At 38.2% G+C, this 26,400-nt stretch overlaps 1 protein-coding gene across 3 annotated transcripts; it reads right to left on the reverse strand.

The window, feature by feature from the left end:
• Positions 1-360: 360 nt before the first annotated feature.
• Positions 361-11,200, reverse strand: LOC121996709 (myosin-1-like). 3 transcript variants are annotated; one of them, XM_042550775.1, is made up of 24 exons: positions 11,035-11,200; positions 10,172-10,756; positions 9,125-9,223; positions 8,877-9,020; positions 8,621-8,771; positions 8,510-8,537; positions 8,202-8,367; positions 7,924-7,987; positions 7,812-7,825; positions 7,644-7,728; positions 5,827-5,930; positions 5,604-5,742; positions 4,801-4,919; positions 4,566-4,718; positions 4,384-4,473; positions 3,521-3,598; positions 2,906-3,064; positions 2,619-2,822; positions 2,219-2,424; positions 2,016-2,151; positions 1,732-1,861; positions 1,512-1,658; positions 1,346-1,425; positions 361-1,267 (listed from the first exon to the last, which is right to left on the reverse strand). In XM_042550775.1, the coding sequence occupies exons 2-24, from the start codon at positions 10,664-10,666 to the stop codon at positions 593-595; spliced, it is 3,666 nt and encodes a 1,221-aa protein (XP_042406709.1). In that variant the 5' UTR covers positions 10,667-10,756; positions 11,035-11,200; the 3' UTR covers positions 361-592. The 3 variants fall into 3 exon arrangements, with proteins under 3 accessions (XP_042406709.1, XP_042406708.1, XP_042406711.1); XM_042550774.1 differs by having other exon boundaries at positions 10,172-11,200; XM_042550777.1 differs by lacking the exons at positions 9,125-9,223; positions 10,172-10,756; positions 11,035-11,200 and having other exon boundaries at positions 8,621-8,775; positions 8,877-9,018.
• Positions 11,201-26,400: the final 15,200 nt, after the last annotated feature.

The following is a 26,400-nucleotide window of genomic DNA, read 5'->3' on the forward strand; positions in this document are numbered from 1 at the left end:
AAAAAAGTGCGTTCTTTAGTAAATACCAAAGTAACGTACATCTTTTGGTAAATTTAAATCTCTACGTGCGCCCTTTGATAAATTGCCGAATTTTTTTTAAAAAAATTTATCTTAATATTTAGTGAAAAACTAAATTTAAAGACATATCTTTCAGTTCAAAAAATTAAATACCTAAATTAATAAATAAATAAATATCATTTAATAAAACATATACTATCATAGTAATAATTATGATAGTTATGAAAGATAACTCATATTATCATCCAAATAATAACAAACTACAAAATAATATTACTTCGCAATAAATTCTGCCTGGTATTGCATCTTGATTTCAACTAGAAAACTAGCCAGAAGAGAAGAAGCTCAACAAACAAAGGTGGATTGATCAAATCTAAAAGGCGCATGCATGCATGCATACATGCTCATAAACACGGTGCTTTGTGTCCCTATACAATACAAGTTTTTCTAATACCATCTTGTTTCACTCTCTGCAACTCTGCAACAACACGCAACAGCAGAGCTATCTTTCTTTTGGAACATGAATCCAAATCCACAGGAAACTGAAATGAAATCAAACGGACGTATTTTCAATTCATAGTATCCTAGAACTATTCAACCTCACCCACCATTTCCTCTTCCCCTTGTCAGAACCAGTGTCATCGCTCCCAAGCTTGTTTATGATCACCTTCGTCTCGCGCAAGCGTGTGCTGAAGTCCTTTTTCCACAGTTCGAAGTCCTGCTTCAGCCGCCTCAACTCTTTGTCGGGATTCAGGCTTGCCTCTGCCTGGCCGGACTTGACCTCCACCAAGAACTTCGTGTCGTCGGCGAACACCTGCGTCCGTTGATCGAATTCCTCCGCCAGGCGGTTGATGACGCTCAGGCTCGCACTCATGTCCCTGTCGAGCAGTCGGGAGACCAATCGAGGCGTGCCGTTCTCCTCCTTTCCCTTGGACCGGGCATAGTCCGCGCTGCCCCAGCTTTGCTCCACTGAGGCGTCGGAATTCCGCTCTGCGTCATCGACGGCGAGGCTTCTCTTTGCAACCGAGAGGCTGGACTGCAAGGATACCATCTGCCGCTGCCACACTTCTTCCATGGCTTTCATCTTCTGCTCATACTCCGACCATCGGTTCTCGTACTGCTGCAGCCTCTGGTGGAGTATGTCGTTTTCTTCTTCTTTATCTCTCAGTGCGGCCTCCGATTTAAGGATCCTTCTTTGCAATTCTGCCAGAACAGACGCCTTCAGAATGACCTGCTCTGCTTCTCCTCCCTGAAAAAGATCATGCGAGGAAGCATGCTGAACAGAGAAGATATTGTCGATTAGTAGCACAGAGAAAGGAGTATTCACCTTTTTATCTGTAAAAGACCTGTTTGCATTCAGCAATGTGATATCGCCAGAACATCTCCTAACAAGCCATCCTCGGATTCCTGCTCGATCCATTGATGATCGCTTAGAGATAAATTATCAAAGAAGATGAGTAAAACTAACTGAACTCCAGTAGTAAACGTGCTACCAGATTGGATCACTATAGAAGCACTACGGGCAGTGACAAACTTCTTCCGAGCAGCTCGAGATTTAACATTCCTCTGCAACACTATTGCAGCTCTGTGCCTTGCAAGCAAACCAGAGTATATTCGCCTTGTCTTCTCGCCTTGAATAACTGTATGTCAATTCAAAAGGTCAGGTCTTCCAATGACTGTGAAATTAGTACTCAATTCAATGTAAGAAATTACATGATTGCAATGTAAGAATTCCCCTTTTGAGTTTTCTCGCGTAGCGCCGAGCTTGATGGCCTCTGAAACAGCTTTGCACTCTTAAAATTCCATGTAGAGTTCGGTTTCTTGTGTCTTCAAGAACACCAATCTATTGAAAGAATGAAACATGCATAAGAAGTCACATGAGATTTCTCTAGATAAAACATTTTTTATAATTGGGATGATGCAACAAAATTGTTCTTATACTAACAAATGTAACATGTTAAAAGTTAACCACGATCAATATTTAATTTCTCGCTCACCTGTCCAGTTCGGAAAAACAACTTAGTATAACCAACTTGATACATTTCAGGATGAATGTTGAACTGTTTAAGTATTGCCACAGAGACACTTAAAGGATCTTGAGATGCAACACTCTCAAGAAGAAGAAAACCATACCTGAAATATACCAATGCTTTAAAGAACGGCATCCAGCACTGAAATTACAGTAGGAATAGTGATTTACCTTTTGGCAAACTTTTGGTGAGACATTCTAGTAGGATAGCCAGATCTAGAGATACGAACAACTTCTAGAACGCCACAGCACCTAAGCTGCTGAAGAACAAGCCCTTGCTCAAATTTTTCTGGATTTTGTGAGTTGTTTGGTTTAATGCAGCGTATGAAATGAGGTGTTGTATTCCCAAGTCTTTGCATCAGTTGAAATAGTTGCCCCTGAAGAGTGCAAAAGAAAACATGGAGTGCGAGATTAATAAAACCATACATGACAAAAAGGAACTGAGTTGCTAGAGAAGTTAGCTAACAAATTTATAGTAGTTACAGAGATGTAACCGAGCATAAGAAAGCATCGAATAAACAATCTAATAATGCAATCCACAAAGCCCATAGTTGTTTATTGTGGGTTTTACCTTAAACTTAGAAGCAACACTCAACTTCTGCGAATCAGCAACACCCAATCGATGTGGATTAGTAGCTACGTTTTCAGATTGAGACAGCATTTTTGATGCAAAATCTTGAGGAAGATGGCATGTGCAAGAAGCAAGGAGATGAATGGAATCTATGTGAAGTAAATCTCTGTTCTTCTCCAAAAACCCAGTTGTGTCATAGATAACCTAATAGAATATTTAGGATCAAAAGCTTGAACAATTACACGGGAATGTCAACTAGGAAAAAAAATTGGGGGTTAAATAGCAACCTCCCCTGCATAGTGCTGTACTGTGAAAGCTTTGCCTCTTTCTCCTCGGAAACAAGAACGAGAATTCAGATGCTGCTTCAGTTTATTCGCAAATGTAAGATCAGTTCCATTTGGAAAAGTGGATTCCTCATCCAAGAGAGACAGCAACCCCAATGGTTTCTGCACCAAAAGCATTTTTAAATGAATCCCTTTACAAGTATTTGAAAAGGAAACTCACAGTTCAAGTGACAGTCTGGCAACAATGAACTATCCAAGCTCTATTAAAAAAAATTGAAAAATGGTATAATGTTATCATCATAGTTAAAGAAACCATATTAAATAAAATATGAAAGTTTATCAGCTACGGATAATTCCCCGAAAAAGTATTACAAGTTCCACTTGTTTTATTTACATAGAGTTGAATGGCTTGTTCACATCTTTGAAGCTAACCGCAAACAATTGGGACTAACACATGATGATGATCATTTTATCGTCAGATTATACAGTTAACAGATGCTAAAGAAACAGAACGGCAAAGAAATGGCAAAAAAAAAACATACAGGAGCAGGAAACCATAAACACCCAAGTTAAAAAAAAGTAAATTAACCCAAAAATATAGTGAAGGACATCACATACTTTCTCAAAAAGATTTAGACAATCTTGATTATCCTCAAAGTCAACTTTTGCCCAGTCTATGCCATCTTGAACGTATTCCTGGGAAATGTAACAATGTGAATATATGTAAAAAAAAAAAAAAAGATTAAGCACCTTATATTATGAGAAAACAATCTGTTCTTAAATTACCAAGCATGTTTTCCAGAATGCCAAATATATAAGAATTGTGGAACTACAATTCAACAAGTGTTGATAAAAAAAAGGAAAGAAAATAGTTCCAGAAATGCAAATACACATCAGTGGCGTGTGTAAAGAATACAAAAGAAACATAGTCCTAAGACTTGATATTTTGGGTTAAATAGTCAGGTAATCAAATCTGATAATGTATTAAGACTTAAGAGCAAATCTTATGAATGAATGCACTGCAAGTTTAGTAATTAAAAAGTGTATATAACTCTTAGCAAACTAAGCCACACCACATATTGAACACCTATAACTGAGAAGTGTCAGAATACAGGAGGTGACAACAAGGGCTATATATCAAGTTAGATGCCCACATACACGTCCAAGCAAGAATTAGCCACAAAGCACCTCTCGCTTTATATACTGTTTATCGAATGCACTCAAATATTAGCATGAGACATTGTTGTGGTGATTCATAAACGTACATTAGGGAAATAGAGACCATGAAACTCAACACCTGACACATTGAAGAAACTAGTTTAATGGTTATATATATCAATCAGGTAAATTTCTCAACAAAAGATGAGTTATCAATCTGATAGAAACCTGTTGTACCAACAACACAACATTTGTTTATTGGAGAATATCGAGTAGGTGCTTCACAAAGAAAGACAAGTTGTCAATCTGATTTTAAAAAGTACCTCTTGTTCCAGCTTAAACAAGTGGCGATTAAAATGTTGCTGCAGCCTTTCATTAGCATAATTGATGCAAAATTGTTCAAAACTATTTTTCTGTGAGAACAAGGACAATAAATCAGCCATGAGTCGGAGTGGATTTTACAAAATGGTAAGCAGAAGATGCAAGTGATTTAGAAGCCTATTACATCGAAAGATTCAAATCCATAGATATCGAGAATGCTGATTGATCTACCAGTGCGACGTTTGCTTATTCCAAGTGATTTGTTAATCTGTTCGACAAGCCATTCAAACAAACTCGCATATATGGATTTTGCCAAGGCATCTCTTGCATCAATTGCCTATCAAACACATAAGAAAAGTATAAATGAGATGCCTATCATAATTCATTCATTAGGCCTTAATGGGCAGAAGACAACAAACCTGAGAAAGGGTAAGTTTCTGTACAATGTTATCATTGCCGACCTTCATCTTGCGTGTTGACAGGGATAACTTAAGTGCAGAGATAGTGCACCCGATAAGCTTAGCAACAGTTTGTGCAGCTGAATTGTATTCGATATCAAGAAATGGAACAAGAGAAATAAATCAATCTTACAACAGAATTTTAAAGAAACAAATTACTAACTAGAACCTAACAAGTGATCCAAAAATAACCAAGGTGTAAGACAAGATTATTGTATCACTGTTGTAGCTAATGTATCTCAGATAGGGCTAGTTTGCAAGTTCAGATAACTGTATGAAAGAATGCAAGCTAGAATGGAAGAAAGCAAACAGTAGCGTAAGTTCAAATAACCTTTTATCTCAAACAGATAACTTAGAAACTATTTATCCAGATCTATCGGCCTAAAATAATTACTCCAACCAATCAGCACAGAAATAAAAAGGTTACATGTATCAGACTATCCACTGAGCGAGAATGCAAACTGGAGAAATGCCCAAATGGAAACTTGGCAAAGCTCATTTGTAGTTTCGAAGGCAGCACGAATTATGGCAAAACTTCTTGTGGTTCACAAATCAGTTCTCTGTTATTGATGTGCAAAGTGAAAGGGAGAAATTGCACTTAATTCTCATTCATTCATTTGTACCAATAGTAACAGACTAGAACATTGGTGAAAAATAATGAGATTACAATTCTTTATTAACATATAAAAAGTGGCATGATCTACTAATAACAAGCAAAAACACACTTGGATAAATTCAATATAATTCGAGTCTGAATACTATACCTTCATCTGCAACAACGTCAACATGATTTTCATTATCAATCACTGTAAAAGAGATGTTACCAAACCATAACACTGCAGCCAGCATGGCAAATACAGTCTCTTGATCTTCTTTGCTGATATGGACAACCTCCATAGCTTTCTGCAACAATCTATGATGTATTAACCAAGAAGTTCTCTTTCTTGGGAATGGCAAAGTGGTGAATTGTGTTGTTAGATGACATACCATAACATGATGAAACATTTCAGCATCATCAACCCCAGCAATAGTATAGCAATTGCTCTGCTTCAAATATTTATACTCATCTGCTTTCCTCAAATTCAGTTTTGCTGAGTTAAACAAAGAGCTAGTTAACAAGATAATGACAGCACGAGGTAACTACATAAGATCTTTCAATTTGCATGAATAATACAATGTGTAACATCAACAAGGGCAAAACAGAAAGAATACAAACAAGATAGGCCATCTAGTTATATATAAATTTAAAATAGACTGATATTTACAATTAAGTTATGCAAGAAGCAATTGGTCTCACAAAACAAATAACCATAATTAGTATTATATATGATCTAGGAATCATCAAAATGTATCATTGGACAGTTAATTATTATGGGAACAAGCAAAGTATTCTATTCAGAGATATAGCATCAGTATAGATTCTTTTAGATGTCTTCATAGCATGCAATTACGATCATTGTGCAAAGCTTCTATGGTTACGATACCCTTTAAAATAACATGAAATTCTAGAGTCGAATGAAGTGGAATGCAGAGATGTAAACAAAAATCAGTAGTAGCTTAACAATTAAGTTAACTAATCCAAAGTTGAACATTGAGGAGAAATGGAGTATGGTATCGCAAATGAATGCATTGAGTAAACTAAAGGGCAAGGCATTTCCATGCAAATTCCTGGAGAATTAGATGCAGCTCCACGGGAAAGTGTCACCAAATGCAGATATTGTTCGTGCTTCAGTTATTGCTTGTTCTTTGACAATTTGCACAGCTTTGTGATATGTACAATGAAATTGAGTAACTTCATTCAATCACTAGCTACAATAAATAATCTGTACATATTATATAGATAAATAATCTAATACATAAAGGGCAGCCCAGTGCACTAAGCTCCGTTCCGAGGAAGAGTCTGACCACATTGGGCCTATTGTACGCAATCTTATCTTGCATTTTGCAAGATGTTGTTTCCGCAACTCGAACCCATGACCTTAAGGTCACATGGGAGCAACTTTACAAGTGCGCCAAGGCTCTCCTTCAAATAAATAATCTAATACATATTGATAAATAATCTGTAAATATTATCTACTATTAGTCTATTAACACAATAACAGAGTACAAGCTGTACAGCTACAAACCAACCCACATCATATTGATAAGGTGAGTAAACCAAATTTTTGGTCCAAGCAAACTGCCTAACAATCCGATTAGGTTTCAGCTGTCCCACCCGGGCCAACAATGACTAGCGTATGCTCTAGTATCAGTACATCACTTATATGACCCGGATTATGATTCCAAAGGGCTCAAAAGATCAAATGGATTAAATAAAGTGAGTCATGATAAATGAATATGACAACAATGAGTCAATGAATACTTGAAATCTCACAATTGTCATATTGGCAATCACTAACATCCTTCATCGCAACCCAAATGAACGAGGAAAATAAGAAATGTACAAAAGGAGCCTCATCCTTGCACCCAAGATGCTCAAACTCATCCAATTTCTTGCTAATTCAGGAGTACTAAATTGTTAATACTTCATAAATTGTTAAAATCAGAGACTAAATTATCCAACAATTAAATCCTCTGCTAGTCTTTGATTATATTTCTCAGTGATGAATCTCATTTCCAGACCATGCTAAATATATCTGTTGCTACAAACACTCTTTTCAGAAACAATTAACACTTTAGCTCAAATATTATATGACCCTCTGATATTATGCATTTAATAAAACAATTTGTCATGCTCACAGCTAGGACACAGTGAAGAAATAGAAGTTTACTACTATGATGAGGCGAAAAAAAGGAAGATGTACCTTTTAGAGATTTGGTAGCTCCGGCACATAGATAATAAAAAATATGGTATGAACGTTCACCAACTGCACATTGTACCACTCTTGACTGCATAAGGGAGAAAGGATTCTATATCAGTAACAAAGGTTAAGCAAAGTAAGGAAAAAAAGAGAATAAGGCAGATAGAGTACCTTCTCAAGTAAAACTGCCCATGCAAACAAAGTCGATCACAAAAAACAAAGATAATAAAGTTATTCAAAAGGAGGAATGAGAATCAAATCGACAAAAATATAGTAAACTTACATGTTTGAATTGAGGCACCGGAAATTTTTCCAGTCACACTGAAATGAATTTCAATCAGTTTGCCCTGTGGCAAGAAACCAAGATTTTGTAAAATGACAATGGATTTGGAAAAAATGGTAGCAATTCTAGAACTACAGCAAGAATTAGCAAGTCTAACTTGCATTTTTAAAATCAATAAAATATCTAGCATATGTTGCAGTAAAAAATTTGCCAGGGAATGTTAGAGAAGGCATCTGCTAAACATAAGGCAAAGGCCAAGAATAAATAAATTATCTTACAAAGCGACTGGAATTGTCATTTCGTAATGTTCTTGCATTTCCAAAGGCTTCAAGTATCGGACTTGTCTGTAGAATTTCATATTCAATACCACTGCCTCCACCAAGAGCAGCCAAATATTGCATTGCTATTTTTGCAGTTTCAGTTTTCCCTGCTCCACTTTCACCACTACCAAATCAATTAAAATTAGTCATTCTCATAATATGTACAGAATCATAATCTAACTAAGCAAATAAAAGACACCAGTGTCTTTTCATCAATAACAGGGATCATGATTTCAAGGTTCCAAATCATCAAACAATATGCTAACCTGATAATAATTGATTGATTGACTTCATCTGCAATTAAAGAAAGAAAATTATCAATCAGAAAATAGGAGAGATAATAATGACGGCATTCTTAAATGAAACTATACCCATACCTCGAATCATTTCGCGGATGGCAGTATCAGCTATTGCATAAACATGAGGGCTGTTCATAGATTTATTCCTGTATGCTTCAATGAACTCATTTCCATAAAGATGAACCTTTTTGAATGGATTAATAGCAACCAAAACTGGTCCTGCTCTAGTCTATCTTGCAAACATATAAAGAAATTGAAGAGGTCAAGACAAGTAAAAAGGTATTGAAGATTTTATTACTTGGGAGGGTGTCTAGAAATGGGTGCATGAACTCACATATATCATATCTCTGGAGTACCTAAAGTGTAGATTGTACAGCACTGATGGTTCATGTAGATAACTAAGTTGCATGAGATCATCAACACCATCAAGAATTTCGGGATTTGAAGGCAACAAGCTTTCAGCGTTGAGCCTTAAAACCTGAAGATGAAGAATAAGTTTCCCAATTAATAGAACAAGTACTTAGATATTTGAACTTAAACTTAGGGGCTCTATATGTCCGGATGAGAACTTGAAAAACTTACGTCACCATTAGGAAGAGATATAACAGACTCTGGTCCAGAAGATATTATTGTTGCTAATACCCAATCACCATTTGAATGTTGACACCATGCTTGAAGTTTCTGAGAAACAAACATTCTCACACTCAAAAGATGGTGTATTGAAAAAATTAATTGACAAAAATGTGCAAATTAGGGCAGCAACATCACTGTATAACAAGAATCTTAATCTGCAACAATTTATAGGGGATAATTAAATAGTAAATGGAATGCATAACTTCTCTAAAGAAAATTTTCGAGCATGAGCATGAGTGTTATAATAAACTCAATGAACAACCGAAATTATGAGAAATTAATATATCACTCTACAATAGAATGATGTAAAGGTTATGGATAGTATATTTGCTGAAACAATCAAATAATTGAGTGCATCACGATAGTAATAAAGAAGCACTTGCTCAAAAGAATAGAGGCTGAATGGCATTAACTTCCAAGTTCCAAACATGTATAATATGCACTAACTTAATGCCGGACTAAGTATATGACAAATCAATGGAACTAAAACTCTGAATATGTTTAATCCACAACACATTGGATTGTTGGCTAGTGAATTTCCTGAACACTTAAAGTCACTGTCACTGAAACTAAAGGAACAGCAAATGCATATGAATTGCACAACCTAACCCAACAAATCTATTAGACTATATGAAAAATAGAGATACATTTTTCAAATGATAAAGTTACAGAAGCACTTATATAGGAAACATGGTGACAGCACCAAAATGTGACATAGAAATTAGTAAGGTTAATATGGCGAAGATGGTCCTGAGAGTTGAGAAACACTCGACCAGGAACCTAATTTCAAGATAAAAAACCACAAACCACCAGAGGACGAAGAGAATCTTCGAGTGTGAAGACTAGTAATATTTTATCATGTCAATGGTATAATATGCTGATCGGCTCAACATTAAGCTAATTAGGCACAAACAAATATCTGTTAGCCGTTGTAGTTAATCTGCACTCAGGTATAGTGCCTGCAGTAATTAAGAGAAAAAATGGATAAGGACTTACCTTTTTTGCAATATACGAACGGGTGTCTCCCCAGTTAGAATCAGACCTCGATAAAGAGATCGCCGAGATTTTAGAAGTTGCTGAACTCGATGTCCTAACATCTTCATCTCCTTCCGCAGCTCTCTCTTCGCGAGAAGTTGTCTTTGAGCTGTATGGCGATTCCTCATTCTCCTCAGCATCGTCGAAATCCTTGGCTACTCCTGACGGACGATCCTCTCCCGAACTGGATTTGGAACTGCACGGTGAATCATCCTCCACCTTGGCTTCACCCGTAACCTTCTCTTTCTTCTCCTTTTCATTCAGATTACCAAGTCCATATTCGGCTCTTCTGCTCTCAGAAGACGAAGGCGATCCGCCGGTGAACCTGTGATCAATCGGCAGCGATTTCAAAGACTGAAGCAGGGCCTGCGGGCGAGCCTTCACCTTGGTCCGCTCCAATCGGGTCAGCTTCTTCGGCTCCCGAGTTCTAGGCGACGACATTCTCACAGACGCCATCCGCAACCTGATCTAGTCGCCTCCCAAAACAATTTCTCAAAAAACCAACCCCTAAAAACACTAATTTCCTCCACAGCCACTTCTAAAACCCTAAAATAATCACGAAAACATAAGCAGGGAAAGAATACAGAGATCCAAACTAAATAAATCCGAACGATCTATTGGTCAAAAACTTCGTCCGGCGACAGGAGTCCAAAAAATTGAATTTTTTTTGTTTAAATAAAGAGGAATCGGCACAAAGCCGTAGGAAAAAGGACAAACTGGACGATCTGATACTCTTACACTTCAAAAAATAAAGGATCGGAGAAAGAGAAGGAAAAAAAAAGGATCAAAAGGAAGGAAATTAGAAGGAAAAGGAGAGCAACAACCGATTTCTTCTTCTTGACTGTGAAACCAGTAATCGCTTGCTTGATTGATCCAATATTTTTAACCACCATATAAATTTCCCGTGGCTGTCGCCTGCTACCTTTCTCCAGCTTTAACAAGTTGCTTCGGCGGATTATAATATTTGTGTTCAAATTGTTTCCAATACGAACTCTTTTGGAAGTAAGTCCATAAAAAAGTAACGGCCGAATAACGTCAACCACTAAAATAGCAGAGAAAATAGCAGAGACGGTGCGTGACGGAGTTAACGGTTGACTCAATTGACTATTTTACCCCTAAGTAAAAACATTATCCAACGCAACGAAATGAGTCAAAACCCGTCAATTGCAAAAATGTCGTGTCTCGAATGGTAATTTCAAGTACACGCCTATCCTTGACTGCGATGGCACGCAAGGGAAAGGTGACGTCATTTGGGCATCCTTGAATCTTGTACACTGGATCTTCATCGGACGGTCGACAGAGGGACTTCGATGTCGCCCTTTCCGGTGGAAATCCGGCGACGAAAAAGTCTGCGGAAGGCTGCCACCGTTGGAATGTCTGAGTCACCGTTAGATGTGACGGAATCCATCACGGCGGTGAGTTCACCGTCCTCCATCATTTGCTCGTATTTATTGCGAATAAAATTAAAAAATCGCTATCGTAATTAATTGATTAATTAAGGTTTATGATCCCCTCGATTACACGTTAATAAATGTCATTTGTTCGTCTTGTCAACGATGAGGCCAAACCAAATCATAATAACAGAATTTTTAGACTTAAATTAAATTTTAGTTTTCAAATTTAGTCAGTTACAAACGGTCCTGACTGAACATAATCGAGTCATGTTGGACTATATTGGTCCGATGGTTAGCATGGTTAATATTTATACAGATGGTCTTGGATAAATTTTAGGATCAATTTTTAATAAATGTAAAATATTTTATTAAAAATTTGATTTTGTTTTCATACACAAAGTTGTTGCATTATATTAAATGTCCTCTGTAATTTACTCTATTCTAGAAAGTATGAGATCATCATTGGAAAAACCGCTACGATAACATATTTCATCTTGTCCTCCAATGTTGGGCTATGCTCAACCTACTCCACTTGCCAAATTAGGTTATTAATTGTTAGTATATATATTATAATTTACGATTAAAATTTATCATTTCCCTCGGTCTAGTTGACTAGATGTCTTGTACAAATTAATATGGGTCATAAAGTTCTATGGGAGTCATTTCGTCTCCTCGGATGGATTTAGTGGGTAACACATTAGGTGTTACCATCAATGAAGTCTGAGGTTCAAATCTCGACAAAATCGAAGTAAATACCTCCCTTATATACTAGTCATTATTCCAAAGACTAGTAGCCGCCCGTGATTTACTTCCTCCGTGTTGACCCTGGGACGGGTTGGCGGGGGACGCTAGGGGCGAGCGTATTCATCTTTTGCCACCTATGAGAGTCATTTCGATGAGATCCCTTTAATACCTAAGGATGTCAATTCGAATAGGTTGGATGAGTTTAAATCGAGTTGAAGCAAGGAAATTATTAAAAAAAAAAAAAATCTCAATCTGAATCTGATTCAAATTCGAATGCAATCCAAAAAATCTTAAATCCAAATCCGAATAACCCGATCGGACTGATTAAAAATAATTATTATTTTCCTTATAATTTTTTACTTTTATCTCAATATTGTATCCTTATTATACTTACCTTCTGCTATTATTTATATAAAATATCTTAATTTTTAAAATAAAATTTAATGTAACTCTAAAAAAAAAATCCTAAACCCTAAATTCAGATCAATCCGAATCAATCCAAGTCAACCCAAATCCAACCTGATCATAACACATCCTAAAAAATCTCAATTCGAATCTAATTCGAACATGAAAATCTCCAATCCAAATCTAATAATTTTCAAATTGATTCGGATCTATTTTTCACACTCCTACTGATATCTAAATCATCATAAATATTTGAAAAAAAATAGAGACGATAGAAGATGAATATGGAAGATAGAAGACGATAAGAATTAGTTAGGAAACTCAATTGTGAAATTCTAATTGATTATTGGACTTATGGACAGGGACAGAGCCATGTGCTAATCTACTTGGACTTTTGCTCGGAGGGTCACTGTAGAATTTAGGGAAGAAGTCCAAATTTCTGTATACATTTAACTATTTTAGCGTATTTTCATCCGATCAATTCTAAATCCTCAAATCAAATTATTGCTCCATATCATTGCTTACGGATGGTGAATTATGTACTAGATAAGTATTATTGCCGAATGACAAACAAGGTCCATATTTGAGCTCTATTATCTTACTATTTAACACTTAATTGATTTTGTGAAGTTCAAAATTAAGTTATGTTGATGTCATTTTTTTTCTTTTCACATCTAAAAATAATTTTAAGGATTATTAATAATTTTAACTTCCTATCCTTCTTAAATCACATACGCATAACCTAATTTCTACTATCTGCATCGATTCTTCTCACCGCCTCAATCTGTATCAGCTCTTCATCATTCTCTACTCCCCTCTCCTTCTCCAATTTTTACTATAGCTTTCTCCTTCTTATCTTTTTTATATCACAACGTATCAATCTATTTGTTTTGACTCTTCTATATATGGATACAGCTGCATCAATCCATCTGTATCTCATTGATTCTTCAAAAAAAAAATCACAGTTGCATTTATCTATCTCTATATCTCATCAATTATCTCATCAGTTATCTCATCAGTTCTTCAGATGATATAAGATATTTTTACTACATAACTTGAGCTATGATTAATAACATAATTTCTATTGGATCGTTAAGATGCTAGAGGGGGGTGAATAACATTCATCTCTTTTTAGAAATTGAGAAGACACGACGGAAATAAGACTAAAGAGAAGGAAGCGAGAAAGAAAAAAACAAGCGCTAACACAAGTAGTTTTTTACTTGGTTCGAACCCTTTGACGACTCCTACTCCAAGACTCACACTCGTTAAGTACTTTCGTTGGACAATTAACTAATAGTTCGAAATATTACAAAAATGAAATACAAGAACTATTAAAAAAACGTTACCAACAACAGCGAAAATAAGTAGAACTTGACTACTAGTTGTCGGAGAAGCGTTACAGCGTCGTAAGAATTTTTTCATAGCAACGCACAGAAACAAAAGTTGTAGCAAATGATCTCCTTAAGCTACTGGTTGAAGCCTCCTTTTATAGCCCCGTCCAGGCGCCTGAATCCCCTCCCGAGTGCTTGGACTGTGCTGATGTGGTGAGCTCTCGTCGAAATTCATCCCGAAGTTTATCCACCTTCGAATGCCCGGCCCCCCTCTAGGCGCCTAGACCATTGACGTGGGTTCGGCCAATCGTCGCGCTTCAACTCAGCTTCTGGATGATTTTTGTTAGTCCGAGCGCCTAGACTAGCTTTGGGCGCCAGGACCGCCCAGGTGTCTGGCCAGGCACTCGCTTGGCCTCGAAACTAGTCCAAGCGTCCGGATCCCTTCCAAGCACCGGGGCAACTCTCTTTTAGTGTTTACTTTCTTGTAAAAAAGAGTTAGTGTTGGTGCAACATCCCTCAGGTCAAGGTTGACCTGGGTGACCAAGCTGAGTCTTGGTTTGAGTTTAGATGTTTGACAATAAGAAATTGATTGAAGAAGAGTCAAGTAGGTCAAGGTTGACCGGATACTTGACAGGGAAGTCCTGGTGAGTGAAGCCAGGCAGAAGGAAAACCCTAGTGAGTGAAGCTAGGTGAAAGTCCTAGTGAGTGAAGCTAGGTGAAAGTCCTGGTGAGTGAAACCAGGTGAAAACCCTAGTGAGTGAAGCTAGGTGAAAGTCCTGGTGAGTGAAGCCAGGCAGAAGGAAAACCCTAGTGAGTGAAGCTAGGTGAAAGTCCTGGTGAGTGAAGCCAGGTGAAAGCCCTAGTGAGTGAAGCTAGGCAGATGGAAAACCCTAGTGAGTGAAGCTAGGTGAAAGTCCTGGTGAGTGAAGCCAGGCAAGGGAAAATCCAGATGGATCAAGGATGATCGGACATCTGGTGTTGGGAAGTCCAAGTAGGTCAAGGGAGTGACCAGATACTTGGCATGAATAGAAAAGTCAAAGGGATCAGGTTGACCGGACATCGATGGAAGTCCAAGTAGATCAAGGGAGTGACCGGATACTTGGCATGAATAGAAAAGTCTAAGTGGATCAAAGGGATTGACCGGACACTTGGTGGGAAGTCCTAGCAGTCAAAGGAGTGACCAGATGCTAGGCATGATGTACCAACAGGTCAAGGTTGACCGGATGTTGGTTTGAGAGGCTTGGAACTTGGTTTTGGGCAAAAACCAAGTGTTGGATCGATCAGTGGATCGATCCAGGAGCTGGATCGATCAGTGGATCGATCCAGGCTTCTCCTAAGCGAACAGAGAGCCTCTGGATCGATCCGTGGATCGATCCAGATGTTCCAATCGATCAGTGGATCGATTGGGACGCGGCTGCTTCGCGCGATAAGCGCTGGATCGATCCGTGGATCGATCCAGCGTTTCGATTGCGCACTGGATCGATCCGTGGATCGATCCAAAGCCTCCCCGATCGATTGGGAATATTCGAATCGATCGGGATCCGACCGTTGGCGTCGATAAAGGCCGCAGGCGTTCATTTCCTTCGGCATCTCTTCACCGTTTCATCTCAGATCTTCGCCAGCTCCTCCACAGCACTCTCAAAGCTCGTGATCGCCAGTTCTTGAAGGTTCTTGGAAGCTCTCCGAGTCAAGAGACGGATCAAAGGCAAGAAGAGAAGCTAGGGTTAGGGTTTTCTGCATTCATTGTAAGTTTTGTGCTTGTATTTTGTTTCCCTTTCCTTCTTCTTGTACCGAGAGTCTTGTAGGGCTTCTCCGCCCTCGGTAGTTACCGAAAAGGAGTGTTTCATAGTGGAGGGTGCGTGCGTGGTGTGGATCCTTGGATTAGTCACCTCCTTTGGAGGTGGATACCAAGTAAAATCCTAGTGTTAGCGTGGTTGTATTTGTTTCTGTATTTTCCGCTGCATATTCTTGAAAAAACAAGCAACGCCAAGCACCGAGCGAACGCGACGAGCTATTCACCCCCCCCCTTCTAGCTACTTTTGGTCCTAACAAGTGGTATCAGAGCGAGGCCGCTCTTCACCGGAATCATCGCCGGAAGGGTCAAGCATAACAAGAAGAGCTAGAGGGTGAAGAAGTTGAAGCAAAATTGTCAAAGTCAAAGAAATTCAAAAGCTCAACTTCTACAATGGAATTCCGAGATGGACTCGGATTCGACACGAGGGTGGCTCCACCATACACTTCCACGAGCTTCGATTCTTAGAAATCAAGAATCGAAAATTTTCTTATGATGGACATAGAGCAATGGTTTGCTCTTATGGAAGGCTTCAAGACTCCAACAAACTCAAAGGGCAAAGTTCTCAAGAGGAGCAAGTGGAGTCAAGAGCAAGTCCAAAGGTGCGAGGGCAATGACAAAGTGACCAAGCTTTTGATAAATTTATTGCCAAGCACCATCCTTTGCAAAATTGAAGAATTTGAAGATGCAAAGGAATTGTGGAGTAAATTGGCCAAGCTTCATGAAGAGATCCCCTCCACTGTACAAGAGCAAGAAGAATCCAGAGAGGGTGACTCTTTGGAGCAAGACCAAGAGGAGGACTCCAAGGTTGAGAGATGCTCAACCTCCGAAGAAGAAGTCCAAGAAGAAGCTTCATCTTCAAGGGAGTGCAATGAAGAGAACAAGGAGGGAGCATACTCCTTGTTCCATGTACAAGATGATGAAGCCTCCACCTCTAGGATTGAGGGGGAGTGTAGATCAATGAACCCGGAGCAAGAAGAGGCCTCCACATCCGGGTCAAGTGAAGAAGAAGAAGATGGTGCCACCTCCAAAATTCAAGAAATATCAAATGAAGGAGCAAGTGCCATCCCTACACAAGAAGGTATAAATGCCTCAATTAAAAATAAAAATCATATAATATGTTTTGAGTGTAAGGAAAGTGGGCACTACAAGAGCAAGTGTCCCAACTTGGCCAAGAAGAAGGGTCAAGTGACACAAAAGGGCAAGGAGAAGCCCAAGGAGACCACCCCCGGGACAAAGTGATAGGACCAAAAGTAGCTAGAGGGGGGGGTGAATAGCTCGTCGCGTTCGCTCGGTGCTCGGCGTTGCTTGTTCCTTCAAAGATGTGCAGCGGAAAATACAGAAACAAACACACAACGCTAACACGGTTGGTTTTACTTGGTATCCACCTCACAAGAGGTGACTAATCCAAGGATCCACACCAACACACACACCCTCCACTAAATAAAACTCTCCTTTGTGGTAACTACCAAAGGCGGAGAAGCCCTACAAGACTCAATACAAGAAGAGAGGGAAAGGATACAAGAAATACAAGCTTACAAGCTTACAATGAGTACAAAACCCTAACCCTAGCTTCTCTTCTTGGCTTTGATCCGCCTCTTGACTTGGAGAGCTTCCAAGATCCTTCAAGAACGGCGATCCGAGCTTTGTGGAGGAGTTGGCGAGAGGAGTGAATCGGTGAAGCAATACCGCAGCCCATCGAACGCTGCAGCTATAAACGACGCTAACGGTCGGATCCCGATCGATTCGAATGTTCCCAATCGATCGGGAGGCTTTGGATCGATCCACGGATCGATCCGAGCCTCTGCTCGAAAGCGCTGGATCGATCCACGGATCGATCCGGCGCTATCGCCGAAAAGGCGTCCCAATCGATCCATCGATCGATTGGGACCTCTGATCGATCCACGGATCGATCCGTGGCTCGTCTTGACAAGTGTCGGATCGATCCATCGATCGATCCAAGACTTGGTTTTGTCCAAACCAAGTCCTAAACCTCCCAAACCAACATCCGGTCAACCTCGACTGTTGGTATGTCATGCCTAGCATCTAGTCACCCTCGACCTGCTAGGACTCCCTTACCAAGTGTCCGGTCAATCCCTTTGACCCACTTGGACTTTTCTCTGTGCCAAGTATCCGGTCAATCCCTTTGACCTACTTGGACTTTTCTTTCATGCCAAGTATCCAGTCAATCCTTTGACCTACTTGGACTTCCCAGCACCAGATGTCCGATCATCCTTGATCCATCTGGATTTTCCCTTGCCTGGCTTCACTCACCAGGACTTTCACCTAGCTTCACTCACTAGGGTTTTCCATCTGCCTAGCTTCACTCACTAGGACTTTCACCTGGCTTCACTCACCAGGATTTCCATCTGCCTAGCTTCACTCACTAGGACTTTCACCTGGCTTCACTCACCAGGCTTTCCATCTGCCTAGCTTCCCTCACTAGGACTTTCACCTGGCTTCACTCACCAGGATTTCCATCTGCCTAGCTTCACTCACTAGGACTTCCTTCTGCCTGGCTTCACTCACCAGGACTTTTCTTCTGCCTGGCTTCACTCACCAGGACTTTCATTTAGCCTAACATCCCAGTTAGGACTTCCCAGTCAAGTATCCAGTCAACCTTGACCTACTTGGCTCTTCTTCAATCAATATCTTATTGTCAAACATCTAAACCCAAACCAAGACTCAGCTTGGTTACCCAGGTCAACCTTGACCTGAGGGATATTGCACCAACACAAAGAAGAGCAAGAAGCACATTGTGTGCTTCTTGTGTCAACAAAAAGGGCATTACCGAAGTCAATGCCCCAAGGGGAAGAAGATGGTCAAGGCTCAAGGAGGCACTAGTCAAGGGGGAGCCTCCAAGGTAAAGAAGAAGGTAACATTTATTGAGCCTACCCCTTTACGTTATGGTAAAAAGCATGATAGTTCAAATTTTTATCATTTTAATGCAATTTACCATAAGAATAGAAAGCATGAGGGCATTAAGGAAAAGCATATGGCCCTACATGCCAAGACTACCCAACCTAAGGTTAGGAAGGTAGATAGACATTTGGGCAAAAACACTAAGGATAATAGATACAAGCCCAAGAATAAAAATGCTCATGGATCAAATGAAAAATCAAATACTAAGGACTTAGTAAGGGAAAATCAAGTCTTGAGGTCAAGACTTGATAAATTAGAAAAGACCCTAAAAAGATTGGAAAATATCCTATTAGGGCAAAATGAGCATAACCTAGGTTTAGGGGTACAAAAGCCATCCAATGACCATAGAGGTTTGGGATACAAACCCAAAGCTAAAAAGGATGTGCCTAGTTATCATAGGGTTCCATATAGTTATGGAACAAACCCTAAGTCTAGGGGTCAAGTCAAGGATACAAGGGAAGATATCCCTAGAAGTATCTTTGCCATAACAGTGACTAAGACTTCTAAGAAGTCTAAGAAAGTCACCAACAAGGTCACAAGGGAGGCTATCCCTAGAGTTGACCTAGAAAAGGTGACCAAGGCTTCTAAGAAGCCAAACAAGGTCACTAGGAAGGTATCTAGGGAAGTTATCCCTAGTGAATACCTAGAGCATCCAAGGAGCACCAATAGGTGTTGGGTTCCTAGGAGCATTTTCTCTACCCCATAAATGGGTTAGAGAGTGTCAACTCTAAGTGAAAGGGTAGTTAACCCAATCATGAAGAAATTGACACTCAAGGAGTATTTTCAAGGTTTTTGTTAACCTTTGAAAATGAAATTGAATTATTATTTACTCCTTGAAAGAGTAAAATGTGCCTAATGGTGAAAAATTGATTTTATCTTAAAATGGCATAAATTGGGAAAACCTAGAGAAATAACAAGTTGGGATTTTGGTATTCTCTTAGAAATTTAAGGCAATCCGAGCCTTGATTTATGTGATTATTCTTGAGGAAAAATGGAATATGCCAACATTTGAGGATATGCTTAATTTTTTAGTTGGCATAAACAAATCAAGAGAAATATAAATGTCAATTTAGGTTTTGGCATTTTCTTGAAGCATTTAGGGCAATCTAGGTTTAACCTTTTAAGGTAGCTAAGTGGTTAAGGATACTTAGATAGGGAATCTAGGTATATTTTTATTTATGTTAAAACTTGCCATGATTGCTTGCCCATCATATGCCATGACATCATGTTTATTCTTGCACTCATACCTTATTATGAAAAATCCAAAAATACCATGTCATGACATTCATACATCATGTAGTTATAGAATATTTTTCTTTTGAAAATTATTTTATTTTGATGTATGTCATAACATTATCATGCATTAAGTTTAATTCCTTGTAATTAAGGACAAATGGCATTTAACAACACTTATTAACGAGTGACATCCTAGGTGGATGTCTAATATCTCTAGAATGCCTAGATAGATATGCATGATCCCTAGATTAGGGAAAAATCAAAATCCCACATCTCACAAGGACTATAAGGTGACTTGTCCGTGTTTTAGTGTACATTAGATACAAGTGAGATGTTAGGAAGATGAACAAAACTCAAGATGTTGATTTAGTGCATTCTTTTGAGTTTTAGGTTCATCAAAACACATAGTTATGTGTTTTCCCATCATTGGGAAAGATAATGTACAAGTCATGTGCATTATGCCCAAGGAACATGATGGGATATTGGTTTTGAAAATGTTTTAAAATATTTTTGGAAAACCTTGGTGAAGGCTATCTTTTGATAGTAATCACCATTGAATAGTTAGACACAAACTTGAAGAAAAACACTAAAGTTTTGCAAGTTTTCAAGTTTGTGTCAATCTTTGAAAATATGATGTATTTTCATAGAAAGCTATTTTTCCATGATTAAGTATGCCCTAAATAATGTCTACACGAAATTTCATGATTTTTGGATTTTTGTAGAATTTTCTAGGGGTTTCTGAAGTTGACTGAAATGGAATTTCAGCAACTATCAGAGCTCCGATCGATCCATGGATCGATTGGAGTGCCCGAATCGATCCGTGGATCGATTCAGAAGGCAAGTCTCCCGCGAGCAGAAGCTCGCTGGATCGATCAGCCGATCGATCCAGGTAGTCTGAATCGATCAGTGGATCGATTCAGAAAGGTTCAATCGATTGGAACCCAACTCCAATCGATCCAAGTTGCTGATTTTGGCTGGGAAGGCTTGATTTCAGCATCTTTGAACCTCTTTGAGTCTAGGTAACCATTCCAAACCCCTAAAATACATTTGTATACATACAAAGGGTGTTTTCATGTGAAAACAAGGATGGATTGGTTAAGGAAGGCTTCATTGAAGTTTAGGTTGAGGTTTGTTTCAAATTTTGAGTATTTGAACCTCAAAACTTCTAAATTTGGGTTTCCTAAAGGTTTAGGGATTCCAAGTCATTGTTGGTGTAATGACAGAAGTCACCACCATGTCTTTAGGGGGAGGGACTCTTTAAAGACATGAAAAATTACTTTTCATGAACCTTGGAAGGTGGTTAACCTTCTTTAAAGAAAATGCTCATGTATGAGCTTTTGAACTTGAAATGGGGAGTGGATATCCTCATTATTTCAAGTGGGAACTCAAGTGGTTAGATAATGTTCAAGGTTGGGTATTTGTCTACATTGAGGGAGAAGTTAAGGATAAATGAAGGGGATGAGACCTTCATTATCGTGTTGATCACAACGAGTGATGTTGTGAACAATGATGAGTAACTCTTCAGGGGGAGAGTCGTCAACAAATGGATTTGTTGATGTGTACCCAAAATTGGGGCATGGGTTGATGTGTGCCCAAAGATGGGTTGATGTGTGCCGATAGGGGGAGAATGAAAGGACCTATGAATGGGTGTAAGTTAGGCTTTCATTACCTAGAGGGAGTTTGCCCTCGTAGGGGGAGAATGAAGAGCTTAATTTATATGTTCATTACCTAGTGGCATAAAGATTGAGGCTATAGGATTAGCCTAACTTACATGTGGTATTGTAAGTGTTATTATGGTATTGTCAAACATCAAAAAGGGGGAGATTGTTGGTGCAACATCCCTCAGGTCAAGGTTGACCTGGGTGACCAAGCTGAGTCTTGGTTTGAGTGATGTTTGACAGTAAGAAAATAGTGAGTGAAGTAGGTGAAGGTCCTAGTGAATGAAGCTAGGTGAAGTCCTGGTGAGTGAAGCCAGGCAGAGGAAAACCCTAGTGAGTGAAGCTAGGTGAAAGTCCTAGTGAGTGAAGCTAGGTGAAAGTCCTAGTGAGTGAAACCGGTGAAACCCTAGTGAGTGAAGCTGTGAAAGTCCCGTGAGTGAAGCTAGGCGAAGGAAAACCCTAGTGAGTGAAGCTAGGCGTGAAAGTCCCGGTGAAAGCCCTAGTGAGTGAAGCTAGGCGGATGGAAAACCCTAGTGAGTGAAGCTAGGTGAAAGTCCAGTGAGTGAAGCCAGGGGAAAATCCAGATGAATCAAGGATGACGGGACATCGGTGTTGGGAAGTCCAAGTAGGTCAAAGGATTGATTGGATACTTGGCACGAGGAAATGCAAATGGGTCTAGGTTGACCAGACATCTAATGGAAGTCCAAGTGGATAATGGAGGACCGGATACTCGGTACAAAGAGAAAAAGTCTAAGTGGATCAAAGGGATTGACTCGACACTTGGTGAGGAAGTTCTAGCAGGTCGAGGGTGACCGGATGCTAGGCATGTCTCCCAACAGGTCATGGTTGACCAGATGTTGGGTTTTTAGGGACTTGAGACTTGATTAGGGCAAATCAACATGGCTCAATCGATCAACTGATCAATTGAACCATGTCTAATCAATCAGTTGATCGATTGGATGAGTCCCGTGACAAGTCTTCCTCCCAATCGATCAGTGGATCGATTGGGACGCTGTCACCGCTCATACAGATAGCCCTGGCATTGTTCCGAGCACGAGGCGCTCTGGATCGATCCGTGGATCGATCCAAAGCCTCCCGATCGATTGGGAATATTCGAATCGATCGGATCCGACCGTTGGATGAGCGCAGGCGTTCATTTCCTTCGGCATCTCTTCACCGTTTCATCTCAGATCTTCGCCAGCTCCTCCACAGCACTCTCAAAGCTCGTGATCGCCAGTTCTTGAAGGTTCTTGGAAGCTCTCCGAGTCAAGAGGCGGATCAAAGGCAAGAAGATAAGCTAGGGTTAGGGTTTTCTGCATTCATTGTAAGCTTTGTGCTTGTATTTTGTTTCCCTTTCCTTCTTCTTGTACCGAGAGTCTTGTAGGGCTTCTCTGCCCTCGGTAGTTACCGAAAAGGAGTGTTTCATAGTGGAGGGTGCGTGCGTGGTGTAGATCCTTGGATTAGTCACCTCCTTTGGAGGTGGATACCAAGTAAAATCCTAGTGTTAGCGTGGTTGTATTTGTTTCTGTATTTTCCGCTGCATATTCTTGAAGAAACAAGCAACGCCAAGCACCGAGCGAACGCGACGAGCTATTCCCCCCCCCCCCCCCCCTCTAGCTACTTTTGGTCCTAACAGTTAGTCCAGGCAAAACAAAGTTAATGTCTCCTCGATACCAGAATCTAGTCACAGTCACAACTTAGATTTTCCAAATGAACCTAAGTTGAATCGACGTTTACCGTTCTCTCAATTAGGACCACGTCCTCACTGGATCTCTCTCCTCCAGTAACTTACCTTACTTACCAATTGCAGACTTCCTTGATGTCAGATCTCTTGACCCACCAAAACTTTCTGGCAGATCTCAACCAATCTGGACTTCCTCCTGCCAGATCTCAATTGATCTGGACTTCGTGTCAGCTATCAACTTAGCTGTACTTCCATGTGTCGAATCTCAACCAATCTAGACTTCATGTCAGCTATTAAGCTAGCTGGACTTCAGCCTGATGTTTTGGTCCATTAGACTTATCAAATCCTATACACTTGGTAAAAAGATTAGACAAACAACACATCTAATTTTAATATATTTGTCATATATCAAAACCTGATTATCAATGCAATCTATACTAACAATTTCTATTTTATTTTTATTAAATTTTTTATAGAATAAATCATACTAGAATTGAATAATATTATTTAATTACTTGACAAGAAATATTTATTTTATATAATTTATGTATACTCATATATTATATTATACATGTAACATGATAGGGCCAGTAACAATTAATTATGTTTGGCATTGCTTCAATGAATTAGTCTCCTATTTTAAAGGTTAGGCAATCAATTTAACACAAATAGATTATAGATGTTTGAAATAGCTACTAATTTAAAAGTATTTTTTTTATCAAATTAAATCTATAATAAAAATACCCTATGATAATTATAAATTTTATAGAACTATATTAATCATGATCATTTCGGGAATATATATATATATATATATATATATATATATATATATATATATATATATATATATATATATATATATATATATATATATAAGGTTAGTAAAAAGGGAAAAAATAACTTTAAATATAAACATTATTTTCCAGATTTATAATATAATATTTAAAAAATTTAGATTATAAACAAGAACTTAAATGGTTTCACTAACTTGAATGAGCATTTAACATAAATAATTTCATATAAACAAGAACCACCAATAATATACTTACATGAATCATAAATGATATCCACTCACAAAATTTCAACATGACATCTTTGAAAAACATTGCAACTTTCTTTTAAAAAAAAAATAATGAGAGAATTGTGAAAAGATACTAATTTAAGAATTTAATTGGCAGTGGCAGAGACTACTTTTTTGATCCAATTGCCTTGTCAGAAGCAACCCTTGTGAATTGTAGGAGCATGCATGGCCACATGATGGAACACATCAATTGGGTTTAGAAAAGGGTTTTCCCATGTCCCTCTCAAATAAAAAGGGCAATAAGAGAACTTAAATGAAACATTAAAAAATTGTATTATATTCAAATGAGTTTTTGTTTTGACAAAAAAAAAGAGTATTAAGTTAAGTGTGCATAATTAAATGCAGTGGATGTTTATTGATTCACTTGGGCTGAAAATATTAGGTTTACGGGTTTATTTACTTAAATAATTTTTCTTTATATATATATATATATATTGATATGGAAAATTGCAAATTGATTTTTTTTTAACGAAGAAGGTTGGATAAATATGAGTTGGCAACTGAGGAAAGTGAAATTAAAAAAGAGAAGATACCTCGAGTCAATAATGCAAAGTGTGTGTTGTCAAGGGTGACAAAAACAACACCTTCACCTCAAATAAAAATATTGATTTCTTATATACACTACCAACTATAGAATTTCGAAGATATTTTCTTTTCTATTGTTTTTTTATTTATACTTTTCATGTACAAAGAAACCTTTGATTGAAAGAAGAGTAATGAATCCCTTGTCAAATTATTGTGAAGGCAACATGTGGTTTGCCATCCATCTCTCTCACGCAAGAACATTCTTAGAAGGCAAGTGTTGAACCAATTTTGATGCAACGCTTTGTGTTAGACCCAATTGAGGTTGGCATGTCAAGTTCAAGGTTCATGATTCTAGGCAAATTATTCACCTTTTTTGTTAGATCACATGCTACTACACCTTTTTGCCTTTTTTTTGTTTTTTTTTTTTAAGATTAGATATGGGCTTGAGATACATTGGAAATATGTGCAAAATGTAAGAAATTGATTTAGTGGAGCTTTGCTTCTAGTATACCACATGTTAAATATTTGATGTGGTTATCCTGTCCGATCCAAAGCTAGTTATTATTATTATTTTTTAAAAGAAAAATCATGTTAAAGTAGAAGAATCAATGTAACTCAAGTCAATAGATTGATAGTGGCAAATGATAGAAGTTACCATTTAGCTAAAATAGATATTAGTATTTAGTTTTAGTAGTTGTTATAAATTTTATAAGTATCACTTTTTGATCATATAGTGTTTCAATTTATTTTTTCTGTTATGGTATTTTTTATATTTTCAAATAGATAGGTGTTGCATATTTTGTTGTGGTGGAGGCTATCAATTTTTTTTATACACCTATAAATTAAATCCTACAACGTTTTGATTAATTGCTAAATTAATTTGATAGAACAATTTGAATATTTTTTTTATACATATAATGAGCTTATGTGAAAATGGATGTATAACTTATGTATCTCCCACATGTGTTGAGCTTGCCCATGATATAATTATTAGAATCTAAGAGAGGATGTGATAACAAGATGATTGCTATAGGACATGTTTTGGGGCAGTCAATTCAATTATATTCAATTAAAGGTGACTTGTGTTTTTCATGATTGAGTTCTCTTTGATTATCCACTTACCCCCTTTTGAAATATGCAACAATTTTACCTCTCGACTTAATATCATTAGATCAAGGTAATGATCGACAAAAATTGCTGTATTTTAGTTAAATTTCAACTTGTAATATTTTGATATAATACATGCTTTCATAGAAGAGTTTAGTGCTTTGAACAATTAGGATTCAATCTAAAGGGTGTGTGTTGAGTATTATTACAGAAGCTTGAAAGTGTTGTGTGCTTGTGTGGGGGTCTGTACCTTCCACATAGGAGTTATGAGTTGCAATTTAAACAGCAAATTAACCAAAGAAAATTAA

The sequence above is a fragment of the Zingiber officinale genome, chromosome 6A, assembly GCF_018446385.1.
Source record: "Zingiber officinale cultivar Zhangliang chromosome 6A, Zo_v1.1, whole genome shotgun sequence".
NCBI lineage: Eukaryota > Viridiplantae > Streptophyta > Magnoliopsida > Zingiberales > Zingiberaceae > Zingiber > Zingiber officinale.